This window comes from Vidua macroura, chromosome 3 (assembly GCF_024509145.1).
Source record: "Vidua macroura isolate BioBank_ID:100142 chromosome 3, ASM2450914v1, whole genome shotgun sequence".
Classification (NCBI taxonomy): Eukaryota; Metazoa; Chordata; class Aves; order Passeriformes; family Viduidae; genus Vidua; species Vidua macroura.
Genome location: NC_071573.1, coordinates 53,229,445 through 53,253,350, shown reverse-complemented (window position 1 = coordinate 53,253,350; position 23,906 = coordinate 53,229,445). Strand labels below are relative to the sequence as shown.

Here is a 23,906-nt window from a genome sequence, read left to right as displayed (position 1 = left end):
TTTGTGCGGTCACAGCATTAAATGATCTCTGCACACAAAATCACGTGCAAAGAGCAGAGAAAGCACAAACCCACACCCCTAACCACTGAGCATCCACCTGCTTGGCAACTGAAAAAATCTCAGCACAACTTTATGCTCTCTGAATTCAAATAATTAAATATGTGGCTAAAAATATTTTGGTTAAAAAAAGGGATAATTTTAAAAATGAAAACTTCCATTAGGAGACATTCTCCTCTGAATGCAGTGCTTGAAAAAACCTTTTATGTTTCAGCATATCCCTTCAGAAACATGTGCAGCTACAATTTTTATAAAGATTGTCATGGGGTGAAACACGATTCATGAGGAGAGATGCCCTTTTGGCACTCAAGGTCACTTGCTAATATGTCACACATTTATAGAGAGTAAAACAAGTAAGCATTTTATACTCTTGTCTGTTCTCTGCACATACCCCCCCCCACCCCCACAATGTCATTATGGACACAGTATAGCAATGTGAAATTCCTTAATATTGCCTCAACACTATTTAAACTCTGTGCATCCAACAACCTCAATCATGTTATCCAGCAGGGCAACAGAGGGATACTGATAACATTATGTGCCCAGAAAGATGTTGTTTATTTTTGGTAAACATGTTCCAGGTTATTCTAATGTTGCAATGCCATCTGATGGAGGTGTCTATACATACAGTATATGTGAAGTACAGAGACTGACAAACTCATCGGTTTACAAAGAATTCATCTTGCATTTAAATGTTTAAACTTAAGTTTTAGCACCGTCTGTAGTTTTTAGATTGTCCTGGTATACATTGTCATACTTACTGTGTGTGTTATTATAAAAATGTGTAGAGAGAGTTCTAGGTATATATTTATACATCTAGATATAGTTGAATGTCTTTTTGTTATTTTGTTTTGTGAAAAGAGAACATTAAACATAGACTCGAGATGGAAGACACTGCATTTCATACATACCAATCAATAAATGCTGAAACACAACTCTGTGTAAACTGTTTTTCTATGTATATGGATACAAATTTGTCTGCAATTACAGCATATGCTGTTTTGGTGACTAAGGTTTGCATGATCAGGTCTACTTAGGCAAAAATAGTTTAAAATAGCCCTTTAAGTGGTGCTAGTGTTTTACTCATTTCTGAATAAAGAGCACTAGACATTCAAGAAGCAAGAATCTAACACATGCCATAGGGAAAACCCATATTTTTCAAAACAAAAAGATCATCAGCAAACTGCTCAATAAAAGCTTGCCTATAGTGCATGACATGTCTGCTATTTTCTCCAGGAGTCAAGACTTCTGTTTGGATTATATGATTTAAAGTTAGGCTTGTGGCTCTTCAGTCTTAGAAGATATTTACACAGGATTGCAATTATCTGTCCAGGCATCATGCTGGCTGGCACACATTTAAAAACAACTCAATACCATGGTAAAAAATTATTGTTTCCCACAACAGTAAAAACTTAAAAAATCAGTCCAGAAGTGGAAGCTGTTTGCAGGAAAACACTAAAAACTGGGAAAAAGTAACTGACTGGGTCATATTCTATGACATCCAATATTCTCAATTCCAGGCAAACTTTTTGTATTCCTTTGATTTAAAAAAAACCAGTAAGTCAGAAACCCAGTTAGAACTTTGTGCTGCGACTAAATGTGTCAGACATGATGATGTTTTTATAGAAGTTGTCGGAGTGAGGATTGCAGTATCCTTTGACTTTGTCAATAACCTGGTGGACAGGGATGATTGATGTCTGTTCTCCATCCTCTTGCGCAAATTTTGAAGATGGCTTGTCAAGAAAAACATTCTCTAAGAGGAGGAAAAAGCAACAAGAAATAGTTAGGGCCTCTTAAGCAAATTCATAGTTTAAAAGATGTGTCACTCCCACATTGATATGCCTTCAATTGCCACTACTGCTGAACTAAATTACTGCCCTAAAAGTCAGCAAATAACTTTTTGGCTTGAGATTGCTTCTTTTAAATTCTTTTGAGGTATCTGCTTTTGTGGGCAGACCTTTCAGTATCTCTTGAAATTATGCCTCTATTATTTTGCCTAAAGTCTTACTGACTCCTATGACCTTTTAATATATTTATTTACTACCGATGCTCTGAATCTTACAAATCAAAAACATTTTGATAGCACTGGATCTCCAGAAATAGCATCTCCACATATTAAAGTACTGTAGAATGACTGTGAACAGATTTAATTATTTCAACAGTGGATGTTTTGAGCTATGCACAGAAATAATATAATCTGTGCTGAATGTAGCAGAGGATGTCTTTCATCCTAAAGCAAATAACCAGAGCCAAAACTTTATGCTTGCCTGGCCTCACCTTGTTTTTTCCATAATGTGGAGGGTGCAGGCTGAAAATTGTAGGGAGGAAAAGATGTGACAACTGGGCCTCCCTTCAGAGTCCACAAGCTAGATGTCAAGGGTGAAGCTGAAGAGGTAAAGAAGCAAGGCACTTCCCAGCCAGACTGGGAAAGTCTGCTTCAGTGGCTCGCATTAGTGCTGTTCAGAGAATGGTCAGTAGGTAGAGCTAACGTAGCGAGAAATAAGGAGAGAGCTTGTATCTCATTTTCTTAAGTATGCTGTCCTAACCGAGCTCTCTTTCTTATCTGTTCCACTGCAGTGAAGCTGGAATTAATTCCCTGAACCTGGGCAAGGTCTGTACCACTGCAAGCCAGCAGTAAGGTGGAGTGCCCTGGGAAGTAATGTTTTCTACAAGTGACATTTTTGATGGCTGTTTACAAGACCTTGGTGAAGACATCTCCAAAAATTCCTTGTTAAAGGATCATTTAAGAATTAAGCATACTACTTGAACCTTGATTTCATTAAAATTTTTTCTTAGAAATAAACCAACTAGAAATAAAAAGAAAAGTAACCCATCCCAGGAAAAGTCATGATATCAAGCCATAAAAGAGCACAAAGTGTTGCGAAGGAGAAATGGATTGCAGACAGAGAAATCAAAACAGTTTCACTCATTAAAACACAAAAAGGCATGTTGAGGCTTATCAGGATGATTTTTAAAAGCACGCAAGAATGTTCATGAATTGCAGTGAGTAACACCATGTCCATTGGCAAATTTCTGAGAACCGAGAGCCTTCAAATGTATGCATTTACTAACCAATGGCTTCACATCTATGTACAGGGTCAAAATCTTGTATCCCTGAAGTGTGAGCTGTATGACCAAATTCTCTGCAGAGATAGTCTTAACTTCTAATTCACTGAAGTGTTACAGAGGGTATTTAAGTACTTTCTACAAGTAGTTTGGTTTGGGATTGTAGACAGCTGGGGCACAAGATGCCGTAGTGACCTCTTTTGTTCACCCAGGAGGGTTCATCCAATATTTGTGTTGGTGCATTCTGTATTCAGCAGCAGTTCATAGGTTGGCTTTGAGGCATATATAATTAATCATTAAGAATAATTTTGGGTGCTAATGGATATAAAAATCTCAGTGTCTAGAACACTGGTCCAGTAATGGCTGTAGACCCAATATAAATATATTAAATTTTCTGTAATAACTTTGATAAATACTAAACAATCTTCTGGAACTCAATCATATTGTTTTTGCTTTTTAATGTATGCTTTATGTATGGGTGTTTCAAAATAATCTCCTTTCCCCAGACTACTGTACACAGGCATTAATGTCAGGACATTAGTGTCTGTTTTCTAAAATGGGATGTTCTAAATGCTGTGTGCCCCATGCACAGTGCAGGCACCCAGAGTTTGAAGCATGCTTGTTCTTTGATTCAGCATCAGTGGTGTAAGATGTAATAGAAATAAGCAGCATTTCTGATTAGCAAAATCCTCTGCGTCAATGAGGACATCATGCAAGAAGCATCCCTCCACCCTGTTCCAACCATGCATTCAACAAAAGCAATTCTCACTTTACCTGTAATGCTCCACCACTGATGAGGAAAGGGCCTTAGAAGACATTATCTACACCACAAACACACGAATGCTTGTGTCAATTCCAGGGAGCACATTATAACCGTATCAACAAGACTTGCCAAGACATGTAGCTATGGCATTCTTTGCCTGCAATTTAGCTAAGTTGGCAAACTGAGAAGTTCAGCTGTATTAACAATCAGAATCTGAAGACTATTTTTTATTATTTTTATTATTTTTACACATGAGAAGACATGTCAGTATTTAAAAACCTAGTGTTATCAAAAATTCCCGTGGAGTAGCACAATAAGATATGTATTTTGGAGAACAAAGTGAAATGTATTAAAATTCCAAAAAAATAAAAAGAAAACTGTTGTATGCTCTTAATGTCCAAAAAACCTTCATATTAAAAACTTTGATTGCATTAAGAACTGCAATCCTTTTTAGGAATAATTTGTGCATGGGAATAAGCTAATAATTTTTGAAGAATATATATGAGCAAGTTTCTTTTAACTTCACTACTTCTATTCTGGAACAGTTTCTTTGTTTTATTTCAAGAACACCTTGCAAAAACTCGAGCACTAAGTCTTCTTAATTGATAGCCTGATATTAAAGATGCTGTTTGTGGAAGACTGCTGGAAGAAGTGCTCCTGCAGGGAAGAGATGAATGAGCAGGGCAGCTGGGTGCACAGCACACCGAACCTGACCTGGCAGCAGGGACTGGCAGCCCAGGGAGGCAGGCACTAGCCGTGTGCTCCCAGTGCAGTTGTGAATAGCAGCCCTGAGAGCAAGCTCAGGTGCTATCAGTCATCAGGAATTTCTAAGATGCTTCTCATTTTCACCATATTCAAAGCAGATGTACTTCCTGCATGTTCTCAATAAACAATACAGTTTTAAACCATTAAAATGCCTGATGCACAAACCCTCATGCTAATGGGTGCACTGAATCTTGGTCAGTGAGAAAACAACAGTGTAATTAATTAAAAAAAAGGAGTGTTTGTGCCTAACTGAAGCAGGTAATGATCATAAATTAAAATAATAGAAGGTATTTCCTGGAAACTATGCCATGCATCAAGAAAGGTGAGTGTCCCATCATAAATGAGACACTGGGGGCTTAACGAAAATAATTAATACTTAAGAAACAACTTAACTTTCCTTCTAGTGAAATAATCTATTTCATATCTAAACATTTTTTTCTGATAAATATTTTAAAACAAGTAAACACACCTTTGAGTTAAATATGTGCGCAGATTTTATTTCCACTATATTTATAAAAGAGTATTATATAATAATGCTATGTGACTTTACACAGAACAAAAACATGCACTCACAAAAACAGAGTAACAAAAAAAATCTGAACTATATAAGTGAATTTCTGAAATATTATCTCTGACACAACCAAACTTGCAAATCATTCCAGCTGCTCTCTTTCTTTGCTCCCTTAAAGTCTTAAAATGAGCATATTTTCATGGTATGAGTGGAATACAGATGATGCCTTTTATTACATATACCATTGATATCTAAATAAATAAGCAGTAGATATGGCTATTTGTAGAAAGGCAAGACAATGCATACTCTGGGAACACAGTATCCATTTCCGAGTAGGCTCCATTTGTCGTTTTACCCACAAATGTTTTACAGTTAGATGAAAGGAGTTTAACCAAGACAATCAGCTGTGGACTTGGACTCTGAAGACTTGATTCCTATTTCCAGCTGTACTGCATGAAAGCTGTTTCATGTTACCTTGGGTGAAGAACGTCATCTCTCTGTGCTTTGGCTACCCTGTGTTTACAATAGGATAATAAGCAAAATTTGCTTTCATCAAGCCTATTTCATTTAGTATGGGAACATACGGAGATCAGATCTATATATTGGATGTACTACACGTTGGGTAATGGTTCTTATTAAACAGTAACATATATTTTAAAAATACTGGCACTATTTGAATGGACGACATTTTCTCTCTTTAACCTTGGGGTAGAAATGCTTGCTGTGCCTTTAACACAAACCTATGTGCTCACAGATGTGCTGGGCTGCAATGCAAGAACTCACCTGTATGGCTGTTTCGTTTGCAATATGTATTCGTCGTGGATTTTGATTTGGATGTTAGGTAGGTTGAATTGGAGCCGATGGAACTAGAGGATAAGGATTTCCCAAGATTATCGGAACTCTTCTTTATAATATTGGTTGCTGTTTTGCTCCAATCTAAAATTGATTGAGAAGTTTTACATAAATAACTACCATAATAAATGCCTAATTTATTCAATTATGATTATTTCAAATATCTGATGCATTTCCTAGTATTGCTTATAACAAATACCCCATCCTTTTCCTGTTAGGTATCCTCTTTGGTTCTTAAGCATGATAAAATTATTCCAATTTGATTTACTCTACTAAAACAGTTGAAATTAGTGGCTCTAACATTCTAACAATAGTTTGTCTGGACAGCAGAACTGCAAGTATGACCTGGCTTTCCAGAATGCAGAAGAGCAGAGAAGCTCTGTAGTAGTATAGGGACACCAAACTTTCCTGACCTGAAGGGCAATATCCAAAGGTGATAGGAAAGGGGTAGATAGGGTCATTTACAGTGATCTTATCATCTGAGGGTTTGGTCTGCTGCTGCTGCAGCAGAAGATACTACATACTAACAGCTAGCTTGTTGTTTAGCGTATTGGTGCACAATTTACATAATAAAGTTTATTCAGTAGTTCACATTTAAAGAATTTTGACCAAACCATTAACACAATAGGCTCCTATGCTGGAACAACTTCCAAAATTAAATTAAATAGCTAATACCAATAAACTGACTGAAGAAAACTAGCACTTAAAAACTCATCACAAGTGTCCCAATAGTAGAATAAAAGTATCTAACTACTTTTGTACCATACAATTGCATGTAAGTGCAGGAAGTTTCACAATTTAGTCATCTTGCTGTTATTGACTGTACCTCAATGAAATTCACAAAATGGAAGTGAAATCCAAGCCAAAGATATGTGTGCCACTTTAGTCTTGATTTAAATCAAGACACATACTTCATACTAAATTATTGCTAGAGTGTTTAGGTAAGCAAATTCACATTTGACTTACATTTCACTATTCTGCCTGAAAAGAGAACATGAGTTCTGCAAAGAACAGAGTTCATGCAGATTAAAACCAGCCCATGGAGATAAACTGGTTAATGCCAGACATAATGACATCACATTAACGATACCACTGAAATATTCAAATCATTCATGTTTTTATTTCTACCATATTCATACCCACAAGCTGCCCAACAGCAGCATAAAAAAAAGGAAATAATTTGATCCATCTTTGTTTTTCAGTTCAGGAGCTAAAGGAAAAATTACATGGAAACTGAACATATGAAAAAATTTGGATGTCTGATCAGAATGAATATGATTTTCCTAGTTTGCATTAACCCTTTGAAATAATGAAGTTTTCTTACTACAAAATGAAAGCTTATTGTAGAAAGCAATGAGCTTATGCCACCTTACACCAGCTGTAGATTTGAACACTGGTCATTGAACAAGAACCATATGAGAAAGAATTATATGGTCCAAATCACTACATCAGACAGCAAAGGAAGAGCCAGTTGCCTGAAAAAAGCTGTCTCATGCCATCCAAGATGGCCAAATGTGCAGGTAACTATAAGTATAGTGGCCCAAGCATTGGACTTTCCATGTGTCCAAACCAATGTCTCTCCTTTCACTCTGACTGTTGCAGGTGAAGGTGAACTTCAGGTCCAGAACCTAATCTGTTAAAGGAATTTTCTACGTTTCTGAATTCAATGGCAAAGGACAGGACAGTTTAAAAAGGCAAAGATAAAAGCAAAAGAAGTAATAATATTTCTATGCAACTTTTTAGAATTGCTCCTACAACAGCTTACCAGTCCACACAATTCGAAGTCAACATACTTTAATATAGGAGAAAATGAGTAAGACTGGGTTTGGAATGACAAAGCTTGAATCTCTGGATTTTTTTAATTTTTTTTTTTTTATTTTTAGGGTCTGATGGGCCTTCCAAAACCATCAACCACATCTCTGGCTTACCTTGTATTATATTAAAATAACATAGCAAGCTGTTTACCTGGACTTTTATAGACAACTGCAGCACCTAAGGAGGGGAGTTGTGAACTGCCTTTACCTGAATTGTCTGCCAGTCGGAATCTGCCACAACAGAGGTGTCTCCTCCACTGTTTCTGCACATTTTCTTTCATAGCACAATGGAATACAAATATAAACAAACCTGTGGCAAAAGCAAATAAACACCAAATGAAGCATGTATTTATAACAGATTAACTGAAATTTGTAATCAGATGACTCTGAAGCACAAACAGAAAAAAGTCATCTTAATATTTTATTATTGTTATCCATGCATCATTTAAGAGGTATGGAAATTAACTAAAGTTTTCCCGTCCTCTAGTTGCCATGTAAGTGTCTGGGATATCAGAATACAGAGATTAGGATGCCTTTTATTGGCATTGTTGATTTAGTTCAGTGTTCATATTTTTCTTTCTTTTTTTTTTTTTTTTTTTTTTTTTTTTTTTGCTTAGAGAAAAATGATTGAAAGGTCTTTGAAGCAAATGACTATTCTGCACTCAACAGGACTGCAAGAGAGAGACTGCAAAATAAATACCAACATTATTATATTAGCAAGGAGATATTTTATCTCCTGGATATGGTTCTGTATGTAAAGAACTGTGAACTGTATTCTTTTAAAACCAGACATGTTGTAAATGGCACTTAGGGGTGTCCTAATGTAGTGGGTTGAGTGCTGGCCAAACACTGAAAAAGCACACTTGGATTTCTGTGCATCCCATGCATGTACTTGAATGATTATGGGAATGGTAAGAATATGCTCACATGTACTAATTAGAAGTCCAGCTGCTTACTTCCAAAGAAAATGAACAGATTTTCATACGAAATTGTAATAAATGTGTTTAAGAATTTTTTTTTAGGCTTGATTTTTCTCAAGGAATTTTAAAGTTTTTATTTTTAAGACAGGAGATAAGCATCCTACCATGTGATAAGGTAGGTCTTAACAGAGCATATGATATATTTTCATCACCTACAGATGTACTTTGGAGCTAAATATAGTAGTTTAAATGCTCCTGAATCTTTTCAGGCTGGCACTGGCTGTGGAATCTTTTGTTGTTCTGTGGCTTAGCCTATTTCTTGTTTTACTTGTGCTGTCTGTAAGAGAGCCAACCTGAGGCTGAACATCTGACAGCAAAATGCTATTGCAAGATCCCTCATGATTTTATCTTAGATGTAATAAATGCTACATTATGTGGGCAAACATGGTCAAGTGGCTTCCTCTAAAACTATTCCTTTATGATCATCATGAATTGTTCTGTATACTAATGTCTACTATGTTCCAGCTGTCAGAACACAATGGCAGGGTATAGCTTGGATTATAATGTTTTGGAGAATCAAATTATCTTTTCTCCTCCAAACTGCTGAGACCTAATTTTGCACTAATGCATGTCACTGAACATTGGACTTTTATTTGCTTATCAGGCCAGGTTGAGACCTCTGGAATCAGTTAACTTCAGGTAGGGGTTGGGTCATGAGACACAATCTTTCCAAAGTTTTTCAAGAGCTGATGGGGAAAAAAAGAAAAAGCACATTTTAAAAAAGGCATGACCTTAATGCATCTCAAATGTAAACTCTCTTGGATTATGGTTACTGTATTTGCATTTAGTAAAATATTTTTCTATATGATTTTTTTAAAACACAGAGCAAGTCCAATGTAACCTCTATCAGCTCTTATAGGGCTGGAGATAGGAAGTTGTTTGTGGCCTGAAGTTCTTCTTAGGGCTTTTACACAGCTTAGAAACTTAGTAAATTGATGCTTAATTAAATTGCAGTGAATGTTCTGATATTTAAAAAGAAAATGCATATTCCCTAGTAATGCAAAACAAATGTACTGCATTAAGTACTTTGCCTTTGCCCTGTCTGGGCTTGGTCTCCAGAATTTTTTTCTCTGTATTTCATTATTAATTAAGTTTACAATGTGCTTTTAGTAGTACAACTTTGGTTTTGGTTCCCAGAGAGGAATCAGATTCTAGGCTTGGTTCTAACTTGGCTCTGACTTGAAAGTATTTGGCTTGCCCAGGCATATATATAAAATGAGCAGCCAAAAAAAAAAATGTTCCCATATTTTTTACTCTGAGCGTCAAGGAGAGAGTGTCAAGAATTTCCTTTGTAGATGAAACAGCAAAGTACAGTAACACTAGCAGTTGCTGCAATTTGCTTTTTCATCACCAGTGCACAGAAAACTGCTGTGGGAGGCTGCTGGTATGGCTTGAAATACTACTCATGCAGCTTTCAAAAACATGAGAGAGAACAGATGTATTTACCAACATCTCCATAATTAAGCTGCTAATCCTGATGAAAGACTTGCCATATTGAAATGCTTTTTGCTGCTAGGGAATGCTTTTTGATACAGATTTGCCCCATTCCATCCTCTTACTGCTACATGAACACTGCACCAGTTGTATAGGATTTTAAACATCCTCTTCCTTTATTCTTTAGCTTTGCCTAGCTCTTTCTGACACAGCAATAAGTACCTTCAGATGGAAGATTTTTATCTCCAATTGCTTGATCTGACGTGCCTGAGCATAGACTGCATCATCATTGCTACCACAATCCATGAAAATCTCATCACTCTTCTTTTTACATTTACTTCTCATCTTTTTCAGTTTCATCTTCTGACTTAACTGCCTTCCAAATATTCATTTTCCATTAAATAGTGTCATTACCCCACTTAGGTAGCATTGGTCAACCTTGTATGCACTCTACATGCAAGCTTAATTGATTGCACTGGAAATTCTGGTTACAGAGAACTTGTTCAATTTGACCCTTGGCAAGGTTTTCAGAATTTAAGCTTTCTTCCCATACTTCTGATCTCTGTAGGCCTGTCTGAATTTCTAATACAGACACAATGCAGTAAATACTTCATTATGCTGCTAGGGGAGTATCAGAATCTGTCCTTTGGAAAAAAACAGTCTCTAGTAAGAGCACCACATCCAAATATTTTTTGTGATTTTGCTTAGCATTTTAGGTTGAAACTGACCCAAACAGAAACCCACAACATGATTCTCTTTCCATGAAAGCTCAATAAATCTTTCAGCGCAGTAAATACATCTCAGCTGTATCAGATAAAATCTGCACAGGGTGATATTAAGTACTTTTTCCGTAAAGATTTTGCTGACCATAAGAAAATTTCATTTTTATCTCAGTATTTGTGTTGCATAACACATGCTTCTTCAATGACATTCTTGAATTTTTTTTTTTTTTTTTTTTCCACCAGCAGATTTAATTTTTACATCAATATGTGTGTGGCATAACACATGCGCTTCCAGTGACCTCAGGGTTTTCTCTTCATTACATATTTAGTTGCTCTTTATAGGTGCATAGGGCAAGCACATGGTAGAGAATTTTATGGCAGTTGAAACATATGAAATTTTTTTTAAATGTCAGCTATATCATTCTGTAATTTATAACCATTTGATTACAATTTACAGCATTTTTCAGAAAGATAAACTACGCTGGAAAAGTAAAATATCGAAAACTTGAATAACGGAAAGAAAAATAAGCTGAAACAGTCATTGGATTTTTCTTAGCAAAGAATATCCCATATGTCTCTGCTATCTCTCCACACTGAGACAGGACTTAATTTTATTTTATGAGTTTCTCATGCCTTAATAAAATATTTATGAGTTTTACAGATTCCCTACAGGACTAAAGTAAGGAAAAAGGCTTCCTATATTTGTTATAATCAGTGAAAGGAAATGCTGGAGGTCATACAGCATGTATCTCAACAGAGAACACTGCAGACTGTTAGCCAGGAAGAGCTCTATTTATAATATAGTTCATTTTATGGAAAAAGACATTGAAACTGTAATTAATTTACATAAGATATTCAAGCCACATGTAGTTGGTATTATTATTCCATATAAGGGGAAACTAATGATGGTTAAATATCAAAGGAAAACCTAGAGAGCTTGGATATGAGTTCCCTGGTCCAATCACTGGACATTGTATGCCCCAGAACAGTAAGAGATCAAATATTTTTCATTCACAGAACAAAAATTCAGCTTACCTTGCAATGAATTGAAAATTGAGAAGAGGTACAGGAAAGCAAGAGTTAAGGGACCCCAGGCAAAAAAGGCAAAGCCCCATGTCATGCCCAGGAGGAAGGTCAGGCTGACCACGCTACGGAGATTCCTCAGGATCTCTTCCTTCAGGCTCCGATTGGTTCTTTTCCCATTCCTCCCGCAGATTTGCACCATCACCACAATAAACATGGCGACATTCATTAGAAACATGATTCCAAAGTAACCGGCACAAGTTACGTAAAAGACAACTTCGTTCTTGATCCAGCAGCTGTAAAAAAATTAAAATAAAATAAAATAAAGGATCATTCTTGGATAATGGCAGCTACCCTCCAATTAATCATATGACTAAAGGAAAACGAGCTAATTTCTGATACCACTGACACAGAAATATAGTATAAAATGAAACATTTGTCTGTTTTCTGTTTGGAAACCGGATGAAGACCAGAGGCATCTTAAGTGACTATGGCCTACAGTATTAGCATATGAGAAATCTGAGGGCTGTACCAAATTTTACTCAAAACTAGTTAAAAAAGTGGGAAGTGGTAGGAGCTGCAATCCCATAATGAAAAAAATTCAGACTCAGTACAAGAAATTTTACTGCTGTCATCTGTGTGAATCACTGAGTGCTTTAGAAACAGAATGGGCAAACTTGGATCTTCAGTGTCAAAATCTCAAGTTTCTGCCACTGGAGCTGAAGAAGAACTTGAACATGACTGGAGAAGAAGTGGAACTTTTGAGGTAGCCATTTGACAGTCAGCCATACGAGACCTCTAACTAATTCCTCTCGCAGCAAATGACCTGAATGCTCAGTATGATACTATAATAAAATTTAAAAAATTAAAAGTTTTATTTATCATAATGAGGCTTTGCCAGGCAAGGAAAAGAGCACTCACATAAAAATTTTGGCATTTGGCGTTATTATCTGGACATCAAGAGAAGAACATTAAGGACTATTGAACTACATTGGCAAAAGGCTGCTTGATTTACAAAGGAAACTATTTTTATACAAATTCTTTATTTGCTCTTACCTAGAAAATATTCTTTTCATTTAAGACAAACCAAAACAAGTATTTTTATTTTATTTTTATGACAAAGCTTTTGCCAGAGGCATGTTTCTATCTGGTATTGGGTAATGCAGATTTCCCTCCAATTTTTCTAACAGCCTTCTTCATATTACAGATTCTAATGATTCAGAATTTAGCCTCTTTTTGCTTGTTTAATGCACCATTGACTTTTCCAAAGCAACTATAAATGCTAAATTTTAAGAGATCAAAAGAAATACTCACAAGTCATCTCCTCCTTGCCCGTTTGCATCTCTGCCATATAACTGTTTGCCATAAACATGACTTGCATTTGTATTAGCACTTGCTAAAACAATTGCTATCACCAGAGCTGGCAAACCTGTAACACAAGAAACCTTGTGAGCTGTCAAATCTCCTAAACTTTCAAATTCACCATGCTAAGCTGAATTACTGATGTCTCCATCCCTATTACTTTAGTGCACAGCATCCTGAGAAAATTGCACTGAGAAGGTAGAGGGAAACAATTTTTGAAACAGTACAAATATATAGAACTATCAAAGCAATTAACAGGCATTAATGAATAAGCCTTGTAATGTTGTGTAAGGTAGAAGTTTAGTATGTGATAAGGAAATTAAATTAAAATAATAAACTAAAGTAAAATAATATCCCTTAATTACCCAAAGTTAAATTTGCAGCTGCACACAGGCTCTCATTATATAGTGAAAAGATTAACAAATTATTGCAAAAATGAGATCTAGTGGAGGAATGGTATTAGGAATTTTTTGTGGGATTTTTTTATGCTAATGTGAATTCATAAAGTTGTGTAATTGGGGAACATGAACTTAAACCTGTAATATCTCCACTGCTTCTCTCAACCACATTATATTATATACACCATATTATTTATCTTCTACAGCATGATACATTTTATATGTGGTCCCCGTGCTTCTGTAAAACAAACTATGTATTTCTTAATAAAAAAACAGAGTATCTGGGGAGTATTTGGGCAAAATAGACAGCTATGCAGAAGAGAACTCTGCAGAAAGCTATGGCTCACACAAAAGAAATGCATGCTTCCTGATATGCCTTATTTACATGTCTTATCCTTGCTATAACAGAACAGATTCAAAGGGGAAGAGGTTAATTTGCTTTTCCGACCACTCAATCCTTGTCCTCTGCTGAGGTTGCCAAAGAGGATGCTAGTTGCCAATGGAAAGACATCAATTATCAGCTGTACTGAGGTCAGTGCTCTAGTCGTAAGGTTAATGGCTTTGTATTGTGTTGTATTATTTCAAACACAATATGCGCATTCAGGGAGAAACCACAGATTCCTGATACAGACAAAAATGAGGAATAAAAGTCTTGCTGCCTGAGCCTTGAAGTTATTTTTCAGTATTACTTTTTCCATTTCTGTCCAGCTGTGTACATTGCTTAGGGCAGCCAGGATCTCTTGGTGGTTTAAACACTGCTGAATCTCAGAAAATTTTGGTTGTTTCTGATTACACAGTAGGCTTTGTGCTTGCTGGCAAGAAAATTTAAGCCAGAATTAAAGTTTTTGAAAGTCAATGCAAAACCTCCACAGGCTTTGCAATAACTGCAAAAGTTTCTGCATTCATTGTGTGACAGTTCTCCATCTCTGACACGAAACTCACATTTCCCCTCTCCCACTCTGGCCTCTTTGGAAAACAAGACCAGTTTATCTGGTCTCTCCGCTTATTCTGGGGCTGGGAGCTGCCCTGGGTGGAGAGTGCCAGTGAAAGCGTATTTACACAGAATCACACGGGGGAACTCAGTGACAGAGAGGGCCGGCTGTGTGCCAGCACTGCTGCAGGCCTGGGGAAGGAAACCACGCACTGATATAAATCCTACTCTGTATTTTTGATAGAGAGCTTTTATATAGCAGCATTTTACAGAAAGCATTTTATACAGCAGCATACATCCTATGTAAATATTGCATCTACTGAACTCACCCCAGCCAATGATGCAAAACTTCAGTATGTATCGCCGTATATATGTGTTGAACACCTTCACTAGAGCAATGTACATGTGAACAGCTTCCAGTCCCATCCATGTAAAGGTGGCCAGAAGAAAAAAATGCAAAAGTGTAGCTACAGCTATGCAGAGGCCATCAATGTCAAAGGATGCAATCCAGCCATCAAGCAGAAAAATCAGGTTTAGAAAGAGCAGGGCTGTGCTCAGATTCATCAGGATTTTGGATGGATAATCTCTTCGTAGCTTCCTAATGAGAGAAACACAGGTTTACACGATTAACTTGCTGCAATGACACAAACTACGTACTGCAGCTGGGTTTACTCCTTCACAAAGTCAATAAAAGCACAAGGGACTCCCTCCAGCTGGGTTTGTGCAGTAAGACATGGTGGTGTGTATTTCTGTGTGGGATTGCTGAAGGTTTCAGCTGTGTGTGGCGAGGGTAAGCTACCAGTTCACTGGGTCCATAATGACCTAATTAACTGCTGCAATATTTTAACAATGGATTTTTTTAATTTAAAAAAACCCAACACCTTTCAAATCAAATATAAACCATACATATTCTATTATAATATAAATAAATATAAACTTTTTATTTCAAATTAAAACAAAAAAAATTATAGCTGACCAGAAGGTCCTCTGTGATCTTTTTATATATGGCCTTATATGTTAGCTTTTGGAATATATAGTCCAGTGGATGTGGTTTTCTGTTTGTTTTTAAATAGGATCTTAGGAAGACTGAAAAACAAGTAATTTTTTTTAGCTGATCCCCACTGAAATGTGGGTAATGAGGGGCAGCAAACAATTTCTACCAACTTGAACCAGAACACTATACCACAGGTAATGTAATAGGAATGCAATCGTTGAAGATATTTAAAACTTGAAAAGTCCCTTCCTCAGCCCCCTTTCCCCCTCCTGTCCCCAGAAAATTATGCTTTAGCAGCTACTATGTCCTGTCCTGTAACTGCCAGAATGCTTTCTTTGTGTTGACATGACTTCATTTTCTCTTTTCACTGTTCACAGAACTGTACCACTTCAAAATTTTTGCTTTCTCTTGAGCCACTTTCACATTTCAACAGGACTTCTATTGAAATTGTTGCAACACTTCACAATTTATTTTAATTTTATCTCTTCCCACTTCTTTCTTAAGGGCTACAGAAGGTAATTGCTCTAGTTGGAAATTTCTCTTTTTAAATTTGGAATTTGTTATGCTTATATAGGCACGTTTTATTTTGTTTTTATAAAAAGCCTGTTTGACAATTTAAAAATAATATCTATCTGTTCCAAATCTAGAGGATTGTCTTAGCAGAAGGAAAGTTTTGATACACATTTCCCTTATTCCCTGGTCTGAGCAGCACAACACATTAGAAACTGCAAGAAAGACTCTGAACTTACGTCCCCTTGAAAAAGTTTCCACTTCACAACACTGTGACCCTGATTTTGCAGGTTTAATTTTTTTCAACCATAGACTTCCCCTCCTAGGCAAATAAACCACACCAACCACGTAACTAACTTATTTTATTCAGCACATACAGGTACTTCTTTGTGATGTTCTTCACAGAATTAGTACTTACTCAAACGCAATGTATGTCAGAAGAGTTGCAGCTGAAAATATAGCAGATATTCCACAGCCTATGTAAGTGATAAAGGTCAGGACCTTGGTGTTCTGTGGGTCGATTTGCGTCACGGTTCTCTGAAGGTCCTGTGAGAGAGAACGAAGGGACATCGGTTGTAGGCAGCACTTTTACTATGAGCACAGCGCTCTTTCTTTCTTTCTTTCTTTCAGTCAAGTCAAACTGAAAAGCATTCTGGCAATACCACTCTAACCTTGACACTGGAGTTCATTTTTACTGCATGTACTCGGTCGAGAGTTGTTGTACCTCTCACTTCCTTCCCACAGCTCTTCAAAACATTGTGCTTTAAGTATTATAACTGCTGGGAACAGCAGATAGAGCCTGATTCTGATCCTTACAATTCAGTACTGGGAATTAAAATGTCCTTCTCTGGAAAAGTCTCCAGTGCCCAAACTTTTAAATTCTATTGTTTGTATACAACTCTTTTTTCAGAAGATGTAAGATTTAGAAAAATGTAACTTAAAAGTATTCCTACTGAAATGTGCAACATTGTAGGGAATTTCTGGCCTTTTTGTTATTTAAAGTCCATAGGAGTCAATGAAACTAAGGTGAAACCAAGGGCAAGATACTGCATTTTGGATTTAGGGTCTATTTTGACATAAGAACTACACTTTTAAATATAATTTGTCAGAAAAGTAGTGACAAAGACAACAGAAAGAAAAAAATTGGAAATGAAGCAGGAACATTCTAAGGATTTGCTTTTTTTTTCTGTCTAACTGTAACTCACATGGTACCATCTGAGAATGAATGTCAGTGTTATTTTTTTTTTTTAAGGACAAGAAAATATAGGAATGTTCAGATTTGTATCACTGTGGAGAAAATGTAAGCAAACACTAAGGGATGATTATGTCAATTCTACAGTCATTTTCACTGCTGTCCCTAGCAAAACTAGCTAACAAAAAGAAACATTAAATGCTATAAAACTTTGCATGTGTTGTAGGAAAAGGCAGGAGCAGGTTTTTCTTACTGTCCATACCAGCCTTATATGACAGTTTATTTACACATAAGGAGATTGTTCTTTGGAAATAACTTAGTATCTAAATTAAAGTCAGAAGAAATTATTAAAATGCAAAAGCAACTAGAATGGTCAAAACTATGTAAAAATCTATTGGAATGCAGCCCGAACTCAAAGACCTTCTGCCTTATTTTCTACTGCCCCTGAAGCATTCAGGGAAGAGAAGGGGCTCATTGAATATATCCTAAAGAAAGCCTTTTCTTAATCCCTTTGGGGATGAAAAGTGGAACAAGACCATAATTTAGCTTGCAAGAAGACACAAAGTTTGCGGCTTTTCTATATCGACATCTCAGCATGATTTGATGAGAGCAGTTCTATTAAGAAGGGTCTGGAAGGCCAAAGCTGAAAAAGTCAGCGTTTGTGGCTCCCTTGTGTGGTTTAAGTCCTGTTTGACACTGCCACAAGTTACTTCAAACCCCAAATACTTCCACTTAGGAATTATTCCTGCTGTGACCAGGAGCCAACATCTTTTCTGCAGTTATGTTTTACAGGCCAAAGAATGTTAATTTCAGCTGGAAAAAAATGTATCAGCCCATTATTGAGCATAAACAACCACCAAAAGTTCAGAAATGATAGCACTATTACATTTTTTCGTGTTGGGATTTTTTTTCTCTGAAAAACACTTCACAAGTGCAAATTGCAGGAGGCAGCTGAAGGCTGGAGGCTATGCTGCTGAGGCTGAAGTGCCCCATATGGTTCCCTCTTTCATCTCCTGGATAGACACTGATCTGCCAGCCACCCTGTCTGGAGACTTTGCTTAAGGCTCTGACAGAGTATGGGCTACACGTTCTGTACCAGTGCTCCGTGAGCAGTCTTCTTCCGAGAGAAGGCCTGTAACATAAGGCATCCCCAAAACTGAATAAAGCCAAGTAAGAAAACAGCCAATATGGGTTTACACGTTGTGCAAAAGGTGCCACTCCATAGTTTATGACATTAGATAAATCTCGTCAAATTTGAGAACTAGAGTTGCAAGGGACAAGTCAGCCTTTTGACCTAAGGATGAAAGAGAATTATTGTGCTCCCTTGATTTTTCATCCTAATTACTATTTCTGCTGTCTGGAGGATATTTTTCTTTCCCTGTTTTTCCCTACAATGAGTCTCTTTTCTCTTTGTTCTGAAAACAGCATTTCTAACTATTTCTCATGCTATTTTTTTTTTTTTCTTTTTCCCCTGCAAGCAAATTCTCACTTTCTTATCTGGAAATTTTAAATAGACTTTCTTATTCACTTCCCTCTTGTTCCACACCTCCTTCCTCAGCTGCAGGTAACTTTTGTCAGATTATACTGTTAAGGGATATGTCAGAGATCCCCTGAAACTTAGGCTCATTAAGATCACTTTTTATTCCTGTCTCTCTAGTGGAAATGGTAGTACTGGGCCTTGGTTATACTAAGTTGGATAATATGCTATTTATATAATAATATACTATTTGTTTTCTGGTATCACTCAGAAGTCTCAATCTCAGGTCTTTTGTGGCACAGTATTTTTAAAACATAGAAAAATCTCATGGGTATGTTTTAATTATTTAAAAAATAATATTTAGCCACTTTTAAAGAATTTAATTATGATAATAATAACAAAACCAATAATATTCTTCCATTGCTAACTTTATTCATTATCTGGTTCCTGAATCCTTATCGCTAGCTACTTTGTTATGACAAGATAACTTTATGATAATAAGGGGGAAATAATGTATTATTATTATTATAAATTATATGCAAAAGAAAGAACCCAAGTAACAAAAAATGGGAGTTGTCTTCACACCAGACAAAAGCTGTGTTACTGTCCCTGGGAAAGGTAACTTGGTGAGTAGTGAGTTTTCCTACCATTAGGACCCCAAAATGTGTCAGGTGGTTGCATAAGCACACAGTTTCATTTTCATTGGACTCTGCATCCACCTGGCAGCCCGCAGGGTTCCAGCCACCACTGCCACCTGTGGAAATGAAACATGAGAAACTGGTGTCCAACAAACATGTCAACCTCTCTTTTAGCAGGTTTCTCACTTCATCTTGTGCAAATGCAGAAGTGCTTTCTCAAATTGAATGAGCCAGCATTAAAAACAACTGCAAGAGAAGCAAGTGTCAGATTTCCTACTTTCTGCAAAGAAGCTGTCCCAGAAATGGACTACTGAGCAGAAGCAACAGATGGAGATGTATAATAAAGGCAAGGAGCCTTCTGGTTAGTGAGTAAGATGTAGATCATGCATTAAGACACACTTTAATTTTACCCAATAATAAGATGGTTTTAGAACTACTTTTTACCCCTCTCATGTGATGTGTACACCTGCCTGCCTCCCACTCCTATATCCTCAGGCACATGAAAGCTTTTACAGCCCAGGAGCAGAGGGTCACACCCTTCCTTTCTGCAGCAGGTAATGCAGAAGCTCAGAGTGGGTAATCCAAATGATCTCTGGTGGCCTTACAAAAAAACATGAAGTGAACTATTCTCAACCCACCCCACTTGAAAAGGCCATTCTGAAAAACAAGTAGAAAGATTATAGTTTAAAAAATTCGATGTTAAAAAGTAAAATTTGTTTCTTTGTTCATTTTTTCCCTGATAAAATATGAGCTAGTTTTGTGAAATCATTCTTATTCTCTGACTCTTAACAACATTTTTCTCACAGCTCTTCACAAAATCCAGCATAATTTGCTCTGTAATTTCAAGACAATCAAACACTCAAATTCAAGATGTTCTCTCAAAATACTGTGAAGAATACTGTGAAGATGTTCCAAAACCACTTAAAGCTTTTTTCCACTCAAGCAGCCACTGGGAATAGTTTCCTCCCTCCCTGTGTGTTTCTCCTTTAATGTGATTATTAAGTTCAGCTTCCTAACTAGTTTCTGTGATTCTTTGTTCATTTTAACCCTCCCGAATTTTCCTCAGTTGCTCTGTCTGTATTTCCTGCTTTGGAATACAAATTTGGTTGTTAAATTTTATTTCATGCAAGACTCTGTGTACTGAATCTCTCTATCCAAAATCCTACAGCTCTACCTGTTTCATTGTAAGGAAGAGAAACATCTCAGCAGTAATCTCTAAGACAGACATCTGGAAATTCATCTCATGGAACAATTTTGTGCAAAGGATTAAGAGCCTGAGTAAAACATCACACATAGGTTTGGCAGTAGTGACCATTCTTTGATGAAGAATGGTCTAAAATGCTGCTTTATTAATGTGTCTCCATATATGACCATAAAAGCTTATAATCTGTAACAGTCACAATCTTACACCTATATAACACAGTTCTTAAAAAAAATGAACAGTTAAAAATATGGCTAAGAACCATTCATGTGTCTAGCATTGTCACTTAATTTGCTCACACAGACAGATCAGAGAAAAACTGTAGATATGAGAAAAATTGTAAAAACTTGATTGAAAAATTTAGAATGTTAAAAACATTTACATTAAAAACAAACTTTTAAAAGGAGTAATTAAAATTTGCTGTGACAAGTAATATGCTATGCTATGCTACCCAGAAGAAATGATACACTTGAGCGACTTTATTGAATCCTGTAAGGATCGATTTGGAAGCAAAATAGCCAATACTGTGACCAATTTTAAAACTCAGACATCTTTATTCCCCTCATGAAAAAAATTACAGTATTTCAAACTTACCATTTTTGTTCATATCCCAGAAGACACAGGTAGGTTTAGGATCTTCCTAAAAACAGATTTAAAAGTAGACTTTGTATATCTCTTCAGACATAAATCTCATCAACATTTACAACACATGTTGCAATGCATATATTTTCATTTAACGAGCAGAAGAATCCATATCATTAGATTGTTGAAAATTTGCCTAGTGTCAAATTAGAGGTTTTTTTTCTGCTAGAAAGATGGATTTGTCCAAATTGCAAAATCTAGAGTACTGCTTCTATATACTGTTCAATAATAATGAAGTTTTCTTGTTACTGAAGTTATCCATGAATATGATGTCTTTATAGAATCTAAATACTTTTACCCATTTACTTCCTTAGGGCATCTCCATGAGTCCTCTAGATAAAGCTTGAAAATGTACAAATGCCTGCTGAAACCATATGTAAGCTGTTTTTCCTCACCTTAAAATATTCATTGTAATGCAACGCAAGACAAAGGCAATTGAGCTGTGAAAATTACAAACCAGGTTCTCATTACATAAACAATTTACTTAGGTATTGCACTTTAACATTTTCTTTAATGTTTCAAGTGCTATTGCCTCTTTTGGATTAGATACTGAGAACAGAGACAAGCTCACACATTTTCTAACTGGAACAGTATGTGCCAAAAGGTTGCATTTGGACTGTATTTCCCTAAACTTACTGTGGTCATATTTTATTAATGTGTTTCTGTCCATTCCTCTGATGAAAACCACATAACAACAAAATAATTCTGGGAACTATTAACAAAGCAAATAATGCTTGGTCAAAGAATTTAAGTAATTATGAAGTTCCAGTGTAATAAATCATGTCCCTGGTCCCTGGGCATGAATATGGTCATTAACAAAGGTTTCACCTACAGTTATTGATTGGCACAGAGATTACTTCTGAGGGGCAGAATCAATGGTCTTGCAGATAAGTGTTAGGTCATGAATGGAGTGCAAATGTATGAGAATGGGAGAGATTATTTGTTTCTACTTTGTGCTTGCATGCTTTTGTTCTAGACTTCTTAATTTTGATTTGACTTTGATCTTACTCAAAATGCATCGACATAAATCAGGCTATGATCTTAGCCTTTACCATATATAAACTGCATTTCTGTTCCTTTGAATAATCAGTCTTGTTTTACCTGAATTTTGGTATGCTTGATTGTAACCTTCACATAATCCTGAAGATCCTGAATGGTTAAGTTTCCAATACTGCATGCTACCACGAAACTGGTCAAATTGGCAGAATTTTCTGCATCCTTCAAGAGATTAAGAAAAATGTAATAAGTGCTTACATGGCACTTAACATAAAAGCCAGAGTACACAGTTTCATTTTTGCAATGTGCCAGAATATGTAAGTTGTCAGCATTTCTGTACTTTTGATCACACAATATAAGAACGTTATGTTTATAAAATCAAATTATGGGTTAGCCTCATGGAAGCTTCCCCATTTTTCTTGTAGCTATAAATATGCATAGGCACAATTATAGAGAGAGGTTAGAAGGCAAACAAAATTATAACTCAAACAATGTGGCAGATAACAACCCATGATATAATTAGCTCATTTCCCTAAACAAGCATGAACCAGCTCACTTATCTTATTGTTGACACTGTCCTTTAGTAAATGCAAAGTTTTTAGAGAATAAACCGTTTTCTGCATATAGTTGTTAAATCATGCTCAATCTTAAAATGAATGACTATGAAGTAGTAAACAAATTCAAAGCAATGTTTCATACTGAAGGGGATAGCATTTTCTATAAGGTCTTATTTGACAGGAATTCAAATATAATTCTGACATTATCACTGACCAGTAGGATTTTTAACCTGCAGCTGACAGTTTTCCAGAAGAGGTGGTTTTCTTGGAAACTAATTATTTATTGAAACGGAAGTACATTAGCAATGCTATTTTCTTTTGATAGGCTTCTATTGGAACCTTTATATTTAGATGCCTGGTTGGGAAGCTTGGTCACTGCCTGTGGCAGATCTTAGGTAAAATAAAGTCTTCTATTGTCACTCACTTTCTCTCCCAAAATCTGGTCTGCCAAACTCCTGAACCCTTGATTCCTTCCATTTAGGAGTTTTGTTAACGTAACGAGATATCAGGTGTCAGCTCAGCACTGGGCTTGTGAGATCCCACCACTCATGAGAGATACAATAGCTTCCATTATTAGGTGGATATTATCCTGAGAAGAATATTTTATTTCCTAACAACCATATCCAAGAATTTTCATACACAGTATTTCAGATTATACTGGAGCTTTGTGGCAAAATTTCCTCCTAAAACCTTAAAAATTGAAGAGGAAAGAAAATGAAAATTTCTAGGCAGTTCTTCGGTATTCAGACAAGAAAAAGTCTCTTGGCTACCACCTAAATTTGAACATCTGACAAAGTCTATGAAAGTCCTTGGACATTTTTCCACAGGTTTCAGTGGATTCTGTCTGTAGTAGATACGAAAAATGACACACAGTTGGTTTCTTTAGTGAAGGCAATTTAATATATTCTTATGTGTGCTTTAAAGTAAAATACAGATTACTACTTATTTAGCCATAAGGCTGTGTTCAGCTGAAGTTCAACAGTTCAGGCATAGATGTTTACAGTGAACACACCTGTGTTTG

The 23,906-nt window shown here is 36.2% G+C and overlaps 1 protein-coding gene across 3 annotated transcripts in view; it reads right to left on the bottom strand.

Moving 5' to 3' along the window:
* Positions 1–466: 466 nt before the first annotated feature.
* The window catches only part of ADGRG6 (adhesion G protein-coupled receptor G6), a 103,865-nt gene continuing 80,425 nt past the window's right edge, over positions 467–23,906 (bottom strand). The window contains exons 15-25 of one of the 3 annotated variants that reach the window (XM_053974063.1): positions 22,434–22,550; positions 21,285–21,330; positions 19,499–19,605; positions 16,601–16,728; positions 15,008–15,276; positions 13,302–13,416; positions 12,000–12,283; positions 8,037–8,138; positions 5,946–6,098; positions 3,898–3,944; positions 1,730–1,810 (exon numbers count right to left, since the gene is read on the bottom strand). In XM_053974063.1, coding sequence (XP_053830038.1) covers positions 3,931–3,944; positions 5,946–6,098; positions 8,037–8,138; positions 12,000–12,283; positions 13,302–13,416; positions 15,008–15,276; positions 16,601–16,728; positions 19,499–19,605; positions 21,285–21,330; positions 22,434–22,550 — 1,335 coding nt within the window. In that variant the 3' untranslated portion in view covers positions 1,730–1,810; positions 3,898–3,930. Of the gene's footprint in view, positions 1,811–3,897; positions 3,945–5,127; positions 5,676–5,945; positions 6,099–8,036; positions 8,139–11,999; positions 12,284–13,301; positions 13,417–15,007; positions 15,277–16,600; positions 16,729–19,498; positions 19,606–21,284; positions 21,331–22,433; positions 22,551–23,906 lie in introns of those variants that run through there. The other 2 variants (XM_053974062.1, XM_053974064.1) reach the window with 2 other exon arrangements.